The sequence below is a fragment of the Bubalus kerabau genome, chromosome 3, assembly GCF_029407905.1.
Source record: "Bubalus kerabau isolate K-KA32 ecotype Philippines breed swamp buffalo chromosome 3, PCC_UOA_SB_1v2, whole genome shotgun sequence".
Classification (NCBI taxonomy): Eukaryota; Metazoa; Chordata; class Mammalia; order Artiodactyla; family Bovidae; genus Bubalus; species Bubalus kerabau.
The window spans coordinates 150,012,790-150,028,705 of NC_073626.1; the positions used below are offsets into that span (position 1 = coordinate 150,012,790).

General features: G+C 40.8%; 1 protein-coding gene across 3 annotated transcripts in view; it reads left to right on the forward strand.

Moving 5' to 3' along the window:
* CCNYL1 (cyclin Y like 1) overlaps positions 1–12,537 on the forward strand; it is a 36,317-nt gene extending 23,780 nt beyond the window's left edge. For 2 of the 3 annotated variants that reach the window (XM_055573289.1, XM_055573290.1), the window contains 5 exons: positions 734–785; positions 1,388–1,507; positions 5,398–5,564; positions 8,814–8,976; positions 10,230–12,537. In XM_055573289.1, coding sequence (XP_055429264.1) covers positions 734–785; positions 1,388–1,507; positions 5,398–5,564; positions 8,814–8,976; positions 10,230–10,346 — 619 coding nt within the window. In that variant the 3' untranslated portion in view covers positions 10,347–12,537. The remainder of the gene's footprint in view (positions 1–733; positions 786–1,387; positions 1,508–5,397; positions 5,565–8,813; positions 8,977–10,229) is intronic. The other variant, XM_055573291.1, reaches the window with a different exon arrangement.
* The last annotated feature ends 3,379 nt before the right edge of the window (positions 12,538–15,916 follow it).

Sequence of the window (15,916 nt, forward strand, 5' to 3'; positions counted from 1 at the left end):
GAACACAGTTTTGACTCTTGGACTTTCAGGCTTTCTGAAGAGGGGCCAGGGGAGAATCCCAGAGGCCTATAGACCACATTTGCAGAACTGCTGTTTAAATGGGCACAGAGGAGTAGTGTGGTGGAATTTAAAATAAAAAGCCTGGTTTCTCTTCAAAGACAATTAACATTTTTAACTCAGACTATTTAAAAGAGACAAGAAATAACAATATAAATATATAGTTATAGAATTAGATTATATTAATATATAACATAATATATAATATATATATAATTTATGTTATATACTATAACATATATATTATAATAAGAATATAATATAAAGAACAAAAGAGGGGAAAAAACAAGAAAAAAGCATGAATCTCATATTTACATTCATTGAAGTTAGAAGACTTTATTGCCCACTACTGCCACTTTATAAAATGTTCTTGTATATTCCAGTGTGAGGTTAGTGCAGTGAAAATGTATTGGTCTACTAACATTGCCTGTTAGAAGGGGTCTGTGCAGGTAAAGGCAACTCTGGCTGGTTGTAGAAAAGATTTCAAGCAACTTGGTGTGCTGAGTATAAAATAGGTCAGAAAACCTCTCTAAGGGCAGAATCTAGGAGAATATGTAAAACTGTTTGCTTTATTGAAGGTTAAGCTTCCTCTACTCCTTTCTCTACTCTTAGCAGATACTTTACTAAGCTACTAACTCCTGAATTAATTTTTAAAATATACATTCTTATTTTATAGAGATGCCAATAGATCCTTGGATATTTTTGATGAGAGATCACATCCACTCACAGTAAGTGTCACTTTTATTGAAGTTATGTTTTTCTCTTATTACAGTTGTGTTTATTTCATGCTTATTTGCTTTGAAATTAATTACTAGAAGAAAATTACTGCCTCCAGCTCGAAGCCAAGATTGTCTTCCTTTTAAGTCTTCTTCCCCCACCCCATGTTATGTCTAATCATTTTACCAAAGGCATGTTGTGTCATGGGTGTGACTGATAAGAACCGAGTTGCGCTTTGTATGACGAGTGAGCGGGTAAGTAAACACCAAGTAACAGAAAATGTAGCTTTTTAAAGGACGATTTTCCATAGCATCACATAATATAAACATTTCCTAACAAATACGTAAGACCTCTAAGGAGAACATTAAAAAAGGGTTTCAATTTTAAGCTAATTAAAATGACAGGGTTTTAAAATTCACTTCTTCAGGTGCTCAGTAGACGTGTGACTGGTGACTGCTGTGTAAGACAGCAAACTCTTAGAGCCTTCTGGTTACGGGACACTGGAAAGGTGTTTAAGTAGCATGTGGGCACACGTGTGAAGATTGCTGTCTTGAGGGTACTTTTAAGTATTTTCCTTCAGTGGATACTTACATTGTGTTTTTTCTTCTTTCAGCGAGAAAAGGTTCCAGAGGAGTACTTTAAGCATGACCCTGAACACAAATTCATTTACAGATTTGTTCGTACTCTTTTCAGTGCCGCACAGCTGACTGCCGAATGTGCAATAGTGACTTTGGTAATATATTTTTCTCTAATAGAAGCATCTCTAGACATTTTTTTCTTGTACAGATGGTATGGGCCTGTTTTCCAAATGAAAGTAGGTTCCTGAAATGATCATCAGAACTTTATTAAAGAGAAATGTATCAAAAGGAAGTAAAATGTACAGATTTGAGCTGTAGCAATCATAATGATTTAAAATGTTGCCATTGCTTTTCTCATCACAAAACAGTTGGTGTTACGGGCAGCAGGGGAGACTTATGGTTTCTCCTGCCACACCTCAGGGCACATGACACACAGTGCACACAGGTCACACTGACAGCGTGCTGGGTGGGAGGACGGAGGTGCTCACTCAACTTTCTGGTCCCCGGCAGGCGCAGATTCAGTGTGTTTCTGAGTCTCAGGCTGTGTTGCCTAGGCTGTTCTAATGTGTGTGTCTTGATTGAGTCTGACTGCCTTCAGCTCCCTGTCCTTGGACGATGATGATAACCATCTCTACTGTCCTCTGGTGCCTGCATGTGAAGGTGCCCAGGACTGGGTGTCAGTGGTGCTTGGAAAGGCTGGACTCAAGTTAGCCTGCCAAGCTCCAGCTGTGTAAGGACCTTTGTGTCATCCATACTGAATTCCTATGGTAAGATTTTATCATTTGAATAATAAATCATATTCAGCTGAGAGGTAGTTGGGATTGCCTAACTCCTCCCTATAGCAAACCTATAGGGGAAAGTCAACTGGATCATCTGGAGGGAAGGAATACGTCCACCACTGCCTGCTCCCCTCCAGGCAGAGTGTAGGAGAGGAGGCTTCTCCTTTTGCAGAGAGACCCCTCAGTGGGCACCGGGTCAGACACAGGCCTTTTCTTGGAGCTGCAAGCCACTTGCAGTGCTTAGATAGCATGTGCTTGAGAGAGGCAGGGTGGCGCTGGCACATGCAGAGCTGGGAAATGCAGGCAGGAGAGTATGGGTTGGAACAGGCGCATTTCTTTGTAGACAAGCCCGATGGACCTGTGAAACAGCAGAGTGACAGTGTCTAGCAATCATTTGACTATACGGGATTGGAGCCTGAAGCTGAGCGAGAGGCAGGGAATTACGTATAGTTGTTCAAATGCAGAGAAAGTACGTTAAATAAAAATTGAGGAGAAGATAGATCTGTGGGGACTATCAGCACTTATGGACACATCCCCAGAGGAGTGGCCAGAGTGGTAGGAAACCCAGGAGAGAATCAGAAGAGGTGCCAGGAGAGATTGAAGGAGGAGAGCGTGATGCACATGCTGAGTGCTGCCAAGGAGTTCCTCGGGGCATAAATATGCACCAAATACCTACCTGTGTCACGGTTCTAAGTGCTGGGGATAGAGGAGAGTTCTTTATGAAGTAAGTGTAGCAGACATAAACAAAGGATGTTTGTTTGGTTTTTTTTTTGTATTATTTTAAGTTTTTATTGAAGTATGGTTGATTTACAGTGTTGTGTTAGTATCAGGTGTACAGCAGAGTATAAGACTTTAAATGAGTATTTTTAAAAAGATGACTTATTTCAAGTAGTAGTGAAAGCTAGAAAGAGAAAGCAAGGTAAAGGGATTAAGAGATTAGAGAGGCTTCCCTGGTAGCTCAGACTGTAAACAATCTGCCTGCAGTGCAGGAGACCCAGGTTCCTGGTTTGGGATCCCTGGTTTGGGAAGATCCCCTGGAGAAGGGAGTGGCAACCCACTGCAATATTCTTGCCTGGAGAATTCCCCATGGACAGAGGAGCCAGACGGGTCCATGGGGTCACTCAGTCAGACACGACTGACCGACTTAACGCATGCATGCTAGAAAGACCAGGAAGAGCTTCTTTACAGAGCTGAGATCTGAACCAGGACCTGGCTGGACTGAGGAAGATGAGGGGCACTGATCCCACAGGCAGAGGGGCAGAGCACAAGGCACTGAGACAGGATCAGCAAGATGGCCACTGTGATCAGAGTAGGGAGTGAGGGAAAGAGCACAGGTGATGAGCTCACAGAAGGACGATGGCATCTCACACAGGGCCTCGTAACTTGCAGGCCACAGAAGTTATCTGTTTGATGGGAAAGCCCTGGCAGATACTGAGCAGGCCCGTGAAGTGCACTTAATCTAAAGGCTCTCCTGGTGGCTCTGGGGAGAACAGACTGGTTGGCAGTCAGTGGAAGCAGAGAAGTTAGGAGGCAATGGCAGTGATACAAGTCAGAAGTGATGGACAGAAGAGCAGAGCCATCGGGTGACCAGTGAAAGCAGAGATAAGAATTCCAAAAAGATTGGAGTGAGATAACTCAAGTGGAGGTTTTTGGTCCCAGCAGCCAGGCGTGTGGCAGTGTCTTCAGCTCTGAGGGCAGGCCTGGGGAGTGGGGCGTTGTGATGAAGAGCTCTGGTGGTTTGTTAGGAAGGCAGCAGTGACTCTGCCTGAGTAGTTTCGGTGGAGCAGTGGTGGCCAGGGGCAGACTAAAGTGGGATGAGGAGAGGATGGGTCATGAGGAGCCAGCCTCAGGACATTTCCTGAGGGAAGTGTTCTAAGGGGTGGTGAGGGATGGGCTGAGAATATGTAAGAGAACATTGGAGAAATGCTCTGACAGAGAGGGGGTTGTTCAATAAGAGATGAATTGTGGGAACAGTGTTCTGCAGAAATGAGAGATGGGACTGACTGACTTCATAGAAGAGTTAGCTTCAGGAAAAAGAAAGAGATGTCACTTCCACTGAGACGGGAGGGCAAGTAGTATAAATGAGACCAAGTTTGCCTTTAGTAAAAGTAAGAGGAAACTGAGGGATTGCCCCTAAGGTTGAACTGCCTCTATTAGTGCCATAAAGTAGAGAGGTGGACTCTGTAGGGAGATTCGTTCTTAGTACTGGCATGCTGAGTTCTCTGGGGAACAGGGGCAGAATTTCACTAAGAGTATATAATCTCAGTAACTTTGAAACAGTTGAGTTTGGAGAGCTTTGGCAGATTTGAGCTGTCAATCTGATAACATACTCTGATAAAAACTGGACATTTTTCTTTTTGTCAAATGGCATATATTCTCTTCTTCAGAGGTAACACCATCACCAACAACTGTCTTTAAACTTTACTCAGCTGTTAACTTTGTCCGGTTCTTTATAGAATAGCCATTTGACACATATAAAAGAAGCCATGAAGTCATCCCACAAACTACCTGGCAGATTTAGAGGAGCCCCAGGGATTCAGACACTGACAGCTCTTAACCACCTCAGAACCAAACAAATTGACTAAGTTGCAGAATATGTAAGACGAATTATGAAATAATGGAGATGTGAAAAATGGGGGATATGAAAAAAAGGCTCTTTGTATGCATGAGTCTTCCTTAAAAAGGCACTAAATGTGGTAATGTAAAGCTGCTTTGTACTGCCTGTCCTGCTGTGCCACACAGCAGCCACTGGGAGGCTCTCTTGACCACCAGTTATCATCTTCAAGTTTATCCTCTGAAGAGAAGATAAAGAACTGCTCAGTCTTACCAGAGTTTTACATACTCAAGCTTTATGTAAAATTGCCACGTACCCACCACCAGTATGGTAGGTACATTGCACACAGTAGGCGCTCAAGCATTTACTGAACGGTTGAATTGATGCTGGGCTATATGTTCTGCCTTTTGCAAGTGGGAAAGTAATAACACAATGCCTGTCTTTAGAATGCCCTTTGCTGAGAGGTCCTTTCATTCCTGCGACCAAAATTGGGTTGGAAATTCACATGGGCAGAGTAGAAATACCAGACTAACAGAAATACCTGCCTTACAACTGTGACCTGGCCTTTGGCCTTGGCTGGCCGAGCAAAAGTCTCTGTAGAACCAAAGAATAAAAGACATGTTAAAAACAGATGAAATCTATCATTCCTAATAATTCTTATCACAGCCCTTAAACTGAACTAAAATCAAAGATCAGTCCTCTACTTTTGCAGGTTTACTTAGAAAGGCTTTTAACTTATGCTGAGATCGACATTTGCCCCACTAACTGGAAAAGAATTGTTTTGGGAGCCATTCTTCTTGCCTCCAAGGTTTGGGACGATCAGGCTGTTTGGAATGTGGACTACTGCCAGATCCTCAAGGACATTACAGTTGAGGACATGTGAGTTTGTAAGGTTACGGTGAACTGTCTAACCATTTTCCAATACCTCATTTGCTCCCATAAAGTTTACATCTTAAGAAATGTTACATTTTAAGAAAGGTTACATTGTGCAGAGAGCTGAATTAGGTATAAATATAAAATTAGACTCCTATCTAGCTGTTGTATAACCATTTGTATTTCCCATCGTTAATTAGTTAAATCTTGGTATGTTGTTGTAATATTCTGCTTGATAAATTGAAATTACTTTTCTGATGGTTTTTGCCAAACATTTTACAAGCTCACTACCAGAACAACATGATGCAGTAGATAATTTCACAATCGTTCTTAAAGCTGTCTACCGGTCCAGTCCGTTTTTAAGAGGCACATGTCTGGCCTTGGAAGTTAAATGGTCACTGCTGAGGTCTTAGCACCTCCAGACTACTGAGAGGTTATAACTTCAACTTGAGTCACACACTGTACGTTTGTTTTTGCAGGTCTTTTCTTCTTTTGTAATCTGAGGTTGTATCTAAGGTTCTATTGTTATAGAAACCATGATGTACAGATAACCACACAGAGAGGTTTCAGATCTCTGTGTTCTGTCTCCTCCGCTTTTAGGAGTGTTCCCCATGTTTAGAAATAGAGGTCTGCTGAGTTAGGAAACTCCTTTGTTCAGGTAGCCCAGGAAGTGTCACTGGGGCCTCACCCGGGGCACTCAGCGACCACAGCAGCACTTGATGGGGCCTCGAGTTAACTTGGGGGGTTCCTCACAGATGGCATGCTCACATGGGCATGAAACATCAGGCTTCCAGTCTGGCTGAGGGGAAGGCCCCGAGGGTGGGAGGCAGCAGGAACCAGAGAGGTATTTGCAGCAGATTCTAGAAGTGCTCACTTGACAGCAAAAATGTCCTTGTGGGTGGCATTTAGGAAAACGTAAAGGTGTACCTCTTTATTATAGTGAACAGCAGAGGACGATCAAGGTCGTGGCAGGCAGTGGCAAGAGTTTGTTTTTGCTACCTTTGCCCCTGACTCTCAATTCAGAATTACCAAAGTGCATATTTACAACTGAAGCAAAGAAGCTTGTGACTAAGAGAAGGGACCAGTGATTGTTGGTAGCTGTCAAAGTGACTTGGTGAAAATGTCCACTTTGGTGGTAAAAAGTGTCATGGTGATGTTGCTGGTAGCCACTGTAGTGTTATGGCAGATAATTGGAGATGAGTACAAGTACTTTTGGAAGTTGTAGAAATGAGTGACATTGAGCACCACTATCATCCATCTCTAAACTGGTTCCTTGAAGGAAGGAAAATGTGTAATCATAAACACCAGGCCTGCCATGATGGCAGCTGAAATTTTCTCAGAACATACAACTAAGCTGACGGGGGCTCTAGGTCCAATTAGAGCATCCGAGAACATGCAGGGAAGTGTGTGGGTGTTCACAGATGTGAGCCCAGTAGCACTGATGGCAGTGTCTAGCCACAGGAAGAAGCTAATTGTAAACAGCACTTTGCTGTGTAAAACAGAATCACCAGGAGCTGTGTTCGTAATAGGCTGCTTTTGTTTATGATCTTTGGAAACTGGAAAGCATTACAACCAAGTGCTCAAGTCACATTTGTCTCATCCCCCTGCTGTTTGTAATGGTCTCATTTTGAGTCTAAATTGAAAAATTGGCATCTATCAGCTTTTCCTTAAAAGTTTTCTAACATCCATGTATCTTGTTTGAATATATTTCCCTTCAAAAGAATAAGTTAAACTGAGCAGCTGCTGTTCAGAAAATTTGCTGCGCCTATAAATGGCATGCTCTTCAGTCATCTAGTCATTTAAAAAACAACCAAAAAAAAAAAACGCAGAAGATGCGTATTCTGTAGGCCTAATGCTTTTTTCTTCAGTAAGTAAAGCTCTGTTAATAGACATGTTAATCCTATGAAGTACTGTATTTCCACACAATTAAAATGTATTAGTGGAAGAGAATATAAAAGGGATAGTGAAGTGCATTTATTCCTGTAGTAAATTAAGTCCTGATTAGCTGATTATCAAAACATTATCTGATTTACATTTCTATAGACTTATGGCCATATGAACAGGAAATTAATTTTGGAGGTAGGTTCAGTTAGGTTTAAAGTTAAACAAATGAGAAACCTCATTTCTGCTCACACTGTGCTCTCCACACAGGAGAACATCAAGCATTTGATGACTTATCCAATGGATAAAATATTAACACTTTAAAACCAGGAAACAAATATATTGAAAAATAAGTCACTCTCATTTGTCTGGGTATTTGTCATTTTTATATAATTAACTCTTTAAAGTGATTGCTGTGAAAGTGGTAAGACTTACTCTGATTTTCTTTACTTAAACATTAGACAAGCAAATGACTGTGTATGGTCCCATAGCAAAGACCTGCCCCCAGCACCCTACTTTCCCACTTCATTGAATTCGCCCCCTGCGTGCGTATGCACCTTCTGTCCTAGCTAGGGGCAGATGGAGCACAGGGGAAACTGCTCCATCAAAGGTCATATGCTCGAGTGCATTTAGTCTAGCCCAGACATCTACCCTTAATCCTGCTGCCTCCCATAGCTTAAAAAGTGTATCCCATCCTGTCCCAGGAACACCTTCTCATCCTACTGGGGTTAAGAGGAACAGAAACTTGCATTCTGCCCTTTGCCACAGTCCCCTGTATGGGCAGGGGGAGGGGATGCCCTTTGCCATCGAGTGTAGCTGATTTATTTATTTATCTGAGATGAAGCCCTGTTGCCTCGAGTCTTCTCCCCTCAGGGATAATAGCAGGGGCTCTCCATGGCGCCATTTGTTGCCGTGGTGATGTGCTTACTGCTTTTGTTGGCGTGTCTCTACTTCAATAAGCCCCTTCCTGTTATCGGCCCGGTGAAAATGTCTGCAAGTTCTCCAGAGCTAATAAACAGCATACATCATTCCTTTCATCTGAAGACTATAGCGGGGCCCTGTGAGTGAGCATGGAGCATGAATGCACGGCTGCACTAATGGAACTCTGAAGAATGAGCCCCCGAGTCAGCAGCACGGGTGCATAAGAGGGCCGTAACCTCTCCCCCCGTCCCAAACTCAAAGTGCCAGGACGCAGAAAGAACCACAAATAGCCGTACCTTGTTGGAACATTAGTGTATTAATCCAGCTGGGCAGCCATTATTTGTTTAAAAACAGTATTTCGAGCTGTTGTAGTGGCTCAGAATGGGGTTTCTGAAGATAGCCCGGTTGACTGAAATTGTCCTATGTTGGTTTTGTCTTGTCCTCCTCCCCCAGGAATGAGATGGAAAGGCACTTTCTGGAGCTCCTTCAGTTTAATATTAATGTTCCCGCCAGTGTTTATGCCAAATACTACTTTGACCTTCGCTCCTTAGCAGATGACAACAACCTGAATTTTCTATTTGCTCCTCTTAGCAAAGAAAGAGCACAGAACCTAGAGGTAAGACTGTGGAATCACTCACTGGGTTTTCTGTCAGCCACCAAAGCCAACATCTGTGGCTAACTTACACTAAGCAGTGACTAGGAAAATGAAAAGCTGTTAAATTAACAGTTTGAAGAACCCGTTGGCATCTTATTCCCTGTGTCTTTTATGGGTTAGGGATCTCACATTATTTAAAAAAAAAAAAAAGTACAGATATTCTCTCTTCTGGAACCATAATTCAGAATATTTTAAATCAGATTTAATCTGTTCTTAATGGTTTTCCATTTGAACTTCCACACTTACTGGAGAAGGAAATGGCAACCCACTGCAGTATTCTTGCCTGGAGAATCCCATGGACGGAGAAGCCTGGTGGGCTACAGTCCATGGGGTCACAAAGAGTCTGACATGATTGAGCAACTTAACTTTCATTTACATATAACCATACAGGCATAATTTCTTTATAATTGTATCCCTAAATCATATGTACATTGATAATCTACTTACCACTCTTAACTGTCTTAGCTTGCAGTGTGTGTCCCGTGAGTTTATTAGACCAGAAGCATCGGTTGCTAACCTGCGAAACCTGTACTTGGAAATTACAATGTGGGTTCAGAAACAGGATGTAGAAAGTACATGGGTTTTTAATGGAAATGGTAACATACATGGGATGAAGTAATTTGTAGTGGTGATTTGAAGAGTAATTTGAAGTAGCTTGTGATTTTTGGTGGGTATACAGCAAAATTTACAACTGAAATGAATACATATAAAACTGACACTTTTCTGGTACCTTGGCACTTTGGAATAAGACGTTTTTCCATGGTAATTTACATGCATGTGAGCACCTGGTAGTGCTTCATCATTAGACCTTTCTTGCCTTCAACACACACCTACCTCATTAAAATTTTCTTAGAGTGTGTAGTAAATAATGAAGACTGAATAGAAGTTGAGTAGCTGGGTAAAGACTGATTTTGCTCAGGTGTGTTCATTATGTTTAAGGATCTAGTATGTAGGTAACATCATATTGCTGTTAGACGGGGCCTATTTTGGGAACCCAGTTTTTAAATAAGTTCCCCCCTGCCCCAGCAATCTCATCATAGCCCTTCAAGGATATTACCTTAGGGAATCAGCAGTGTAGATACGAGCTATCCAAAGTAGCAGTAACTGTGAACCTAAATGAATGCAGATGTGTGGCTTATCAATGATGCTTTCTTAAGGTTGGAACTTTTTTTTTCCCTAAATATACCTATGTTCTATCTGATTGACTTTCTTAGGCCATCTCCAGATTGTGTGAAGACAAATACAAAGACTTGTGCAGAGTTGCTGTGAGAAGGTCTTTCAGCGCTGAGAATTTCATTGGTATTCAGCGCTCCAACGCCATCCTCTCATAAACAGAGAGAGGTGAGGGGTTGTAACACCATGAACCCCTCGTAACAAGGACTGGAGAAATACCACCTCTCCTGCTCAGAAACCAGCAGTTAGTATTTTCACCTAACAGAAAGACACTGAATTCAAGAGACTCATGGACAGCAAGGATTATGGTCATAGGAAAAAACTGGACTTGTCAATGCAACACACTCTTCTGTCCTTTTTAATGTAAACAGAGTTACAAAAACCACTCCAAAGCGAAAAGCTCCCAACCCACCCACAGATATTTGCTTACTATGTAGGCCAATAACTGTGAGCTATGTGAGGTTTTTTTTAATTAATAGTTTAAATTTTTAGACTTTAAAGACACTAACTATATAACTTACTTTTTCCTATTTTTCTCGCCCATATTGCTGCATATTCCTTTAGAATCAATGCAGTATTACTATTCGAACATGGGACTCCTAACAACTCATAAAGCCACTTAGGAACAGACTGTTGTAGCATTGTTAGGTTTTGAAGGATTCTTCCTCCCTACTATTTCATTGAAGCTGCTAGTCATTTTTGGCAATCAGTTTAAACCAAAAAGCTGCTGAATAACACTTGTCATTCAGATTTTTTGCAAACACTACTTATTAGCATATTAGCATGTTTGGGATCATAAGCAGAGAAAGTATGTTGTTACCTACTTCTGTTGGGTCCGTGCTGCGTGTCTTGTTAACTCTAATGGTGCTTCTCATTTTCTGATGATTTTCCTCTTTGTTAAATACTTGTATTAAAGGATATTTTCATAATTCCAGCCAACCTGTTAGTCCAGGAATAAGCAGATAGTGAAATAGAAGGTGTCCCAAAAGTCTTGGTGCAATTTTAAGCTTTAATACAGTGTGCTTGGACATTCCAGGACACTGCCGCAGAAGTATAAATGCTATAGACACAAAGCATCACTTGAAAGTTTACTTGAATTTCTTCTAAACTAATTTAATTTTGTAAATCTTAGATGTTAAGCTTTTAATTTTAATTTTTTGTTTCAGCCCCTCTTGAAGATGGCAAACAATGGGCTGAAACAAAAAATTAAAATTAAGAGCTTAATGTTTAAAATTTACAAAAATTAATGAATTTAGAAGAAATTCAAGTAAACTCTCAGGTGATGTTTTGTAAGTTTGTAGCATTTATACTTCTACAAGTATCAGAGCTTCAAATTGCACACAGACTTCAGGAGGATATCTGTGTCTTTATAGACCTGGCGCCTCTTTTTAAAATAGTCCTTTGGGTGGGCTGTTTATCTGCTTGAGCACCGAAGTTTCTTTTTTCTAGATTTGGTAAAGGAATTATGAACAACAGCATTAATTCTCCTGTAATAAATTGAAAGGAATTGGACCCTAATAGTACTCTTGCCTGGAAAATCCCATGGACGGAGGAGCCTCGTAGGCTGCAGTCCATGGGGTCGCTACGAGTCGGACACAACTGAGCAACTTCACTTTCACTTTTCACTTTCATGCATTGGAGAAGGAAATGGCAATCCACTCCAGTGTTCTTGCCTGGAGAATCCCAGGGATGGGGGAGACTGGTGGGCTGCCGTCTCTGGGGTCACACAGAGTCAGACACGACTGAAGTGACGCAGCAGCAGCAGCGATAGGAAAGTAAGTGATATGAAACAGCTTTTCTATCCTGTGTGTTGACCTGGCTGTAGGTGTGTTCTGTTATTTGAGGAAAGATAAATCTTAAGAACCCTTACCTCAGGCTTTTTACAACACAGGGTACCACTTAGCCACCAGGAAGCCCATTAAAAGACAGGGAGGTCCAGTAATCAGTCTTTTAGGAAATTGGTAATGATGTCACCTAAACTTGAAACATTAAAAAAAGTGTTCTCAACTACGTAAAATATTTCTCCCCCTACCTTCTCAAATGTAATCCTAGGAATTTTGCCTGTCAACAAAGCATTTCTGGGCCAGAAATACTTTCTCTCTTTATAGCAAGGCTTCACATTATATTGAGTGCCACAGGTTCCATCATTTTTAAAGGACACAGACATAAATGATAAATAATGGATATAAAAATATTACAATCTACCACCTCAAAAAATATTGTTTATGGAGCTTGGAGATTCAAGTATTGATTGCAGTTTTATTTTGAAAAGAATGCTACAACTTATGTGGTTTTTCTTCCTCATGTTTATATTAAAAGAAAAGCTAATAAACTCTATTTTAATTAAAATACATGGCTGCTGTGTAACTTCTCACTGTTCACATAACATTATGGTTCTGCCTAGCTCAAATGTTTTCCATCAGCTCTGATAGTCAGGCCTTAAAGCATTTTCCAACTGACCATTCAAAAGTTGTTTTGACCGTTGCCTTTAGTTAAGAGGTAGGCATTTATTTCTTTGGCTTATGTTCTTTTCAACCAGAAGATAATTTAGTACACTTAAAATCACTGGCCGTAGAGCTCCGTGGCATAGTGCACTAGATGGCACTTTGGAATTGTGTGTTATTGTACCAAAAGGAAAAAGCACTTTGCAAGATAAAAGGTAAAACACAGAAAGAAAGGAATTAAAGAAATACTGTTGAATCAGAACATGAGTTATTTGAGGATATAAAGCCATTGAACAGGAAAGAAAATGGAAGAAGAGGAAGTAGATTTGCGGTTGTTATAAAGAGGGTGACTTTTAAACAAGCCATGTAATATACAAAATCACCATAAGGTTTCTTTAAGACCCTAGTCACCGCGCTCGAGCAGTATTCCATCACTCCTGATAGTACTGTTGTGTTTTCATCCACCTTAATTCACTACTTAAGGTCAGATCTTTTATTCTTGATAAGTTGTTGATTAGGAGAAATGATCTGAATTAGTGCAGAAGGAGAGAAAAACTACTGCAGATCACTAAGATAGTTTGTACCGTGTAATAATATGCCAGTTAGTAAGTAGAAATGCTGACATACCTTGAGTGGTCAAAGGTTAAAAAAAAGTGGGGGTGGGAACATTGGACATAACTGTAGCTTGAAGACAAGTTAGTAGAATCACTAAAAATTGCTCTTTCAGTGTTAATTCTAGAGACGGTAACAGCCATTTTGATAAATGGGGGAAACTTAAAGATTTAAACCACTGAAAGTAGGTTCTCATAAATACTATAGGGCATGGAAACTAGTTCCTAGTAGGGGCAATAGGGTAGTTTTGAGATACTAGGAAGGGTTTATTCCCTAAAGTACTAAGACTATAAAAGAAAACCTCAACTCAAATTTATTTTCATTTTTAGTTTTTGGAATATACTGACAGTGCAGTTTTAACTGGAATACTGTGAACTGTAGAAGGAAAAGACAGAGAGGTTTCAAATCTAGGTTTGAACCAAATGAAACTCTCATTTTTCTACATTAAACTCACGTGGTTCACCCTAAGACAACTTAGGGCCCAGTGCTTCTGAGAAGTTTTTTCCATCCTGTATCAGATTCTGTCATGACCCTATTCTACCACATCTACTCCTAAAGCACCCTGTATGCCCATTATTGAAATTCAACATGACTAAATCCTGGTTTTATAACAGCTGGTTTCATTTGTTTTCCCATTCTATAAAATATACCATTACTTGATTTTTTTAAAGTGCTGAAGTCAGTATTTACTGGAAAATAATTCACTATATTTTAGGTTATGCAATGTTTTTGGAAGTGTTTACCTACAGCATGTAGGTTACCTGAACTCTTTCATCACACAAGCCTTCTAACCACATGTAAAGTGACTAGGACTGTTCCCTCACCCAGAAGCTGTTGTCTTTGAGTACACAGCTACTTGGTAAAGCACTCAACAGCTGGCAGAGCCTCTCTCAGGCAAGTACTAGTTTCTGTGCAGAATCTGTAGATGATACCTAGCATCTATCAAGGATTAGATCACCTAAAATCTTAACTGTCAGCTTATTAACCTGGCCATCCTGACACTGCCAGGAAAAATAAAAATCCAGGAGCGCTTCAGCAGTCTGGTCCCTTGTACAGAGGTGCAGTCTGTATGCTTCTGAGGCAGTTTACACTAGTCTATTTTAAATGGGTTTGGCAGATGAGAGAACATTTACTTAATGTGAAACAAATTTTAAGAATACCAGTTTGTGGTTTAGGATCTCTAGGATGCAGAAAGAACTAGGAAAGTGAAATAGAAATTAGGAATCCAGAGTCAAATGAAAAGTGGTTAACATTCTTTAAAAAAGGCCCAGGTTAGGTGATTATTCTAAGTGTGAAGGGAGCTAGTAATTTGAATATGAGAAAAACCCAGTGACAGCCTCAGAACCTAAGGTCCTCAAGAATGTGTCCATATCTACTCAGATTGTTCTTTCTCTTAAAACATCTATTCCTTCATCATAGCATTCTCATTTCCAACCTTGTAGCTCCCCAGATGGTGGCTCTGTATTTCCTCACTGTGGGAACTGACTCTTCCAAAGGCAGAGATTCAGTGTTTGGTCACCTCCCACTGGCCTCTCAAGAGGATCATCTCAAGTTCACCCTCTGACTTTCTGCTAGTGCCCAATGTGGCAGTGCTTGATGCTTATTACTACTATGATCCATTTCCAAAGCCTTAGCAGCAGGTTCCAGGAAATACAGGATTTATGTGGCTCACAGGCCAACTGGTCCCTGTGATCCCCTTTAATCAACTACGTGGGCCCTCAAGGTGCTTGTGCCCCATTTGCTGCACTCAGTCCCCTGACCTGCCCACAATTCTAGATGCATCTCCTAAGGCTAAGGAGCAACCCCACGTTCCAAACCCCACAACTTCTTTTAGCTTGCGTTAGGAACAGATGCCTCACTCTTAAGGTAACCCCTCTCATCCAACGGAGGCAATTCCATCCCAACTCTTAAATTAAATCAAACTTCTATATCCACCCCCATCCCCTCCCCTCCCCAATTTATTCTGCTTCAAAATTGCATTCATCTTCCCAACATGAGGATAGGGCAATTTGACCTTGCTTGGTCCTTTACGTGTCCTAGTATTTCACAAGATGTGGTCCCTAGACCATCTGCCTCATGGGCTGAAAGCCTGTAAGAAATGAGTAGAATCCTGGAATAGATAAAGAAACTGGAAAATCTGGTGAGATCCAAATGAAGTCGAGTTAAAATGATAATCTTGACTTCAGTTTAACAAAAGTGCTATGATATGTTAATATTAGGGCAAGATGTATATATTTTTGCAACTTCTCTGTAAACCTAAAATAATACTAAAAACAAGCAAACAAAACAAAAAGACCCACTTCCTGGACCCTAGACTAAACGAATCTCAATTTCTGGAGCAAAGCCAGGAAATCTGCATTTCTAATAGGAACCCCCAATGATTCTTACACAGACCCAAACTTGAAAACTAATCTTCTCTTCCATCCCATGTCTGAATGGCTGCTTCCTCCTTTTATTGATACTTACCTTAACCTGGTTTAATCCTTCAGATCCTCTCAACTCTAAAATATAAAGACTATCATTATCCCCCTTTCACAGATGAGAAAGTAATAAGATGAGAGTACTAAAAAGTTAAGTAATCTGTCTAGGATCAAGCAGCCCATGATCGATGGAGCTGGAATTTGAGTCCCTTGTCAGTCTAGCACCCAAATCTATGCATAGAACAATTCTAC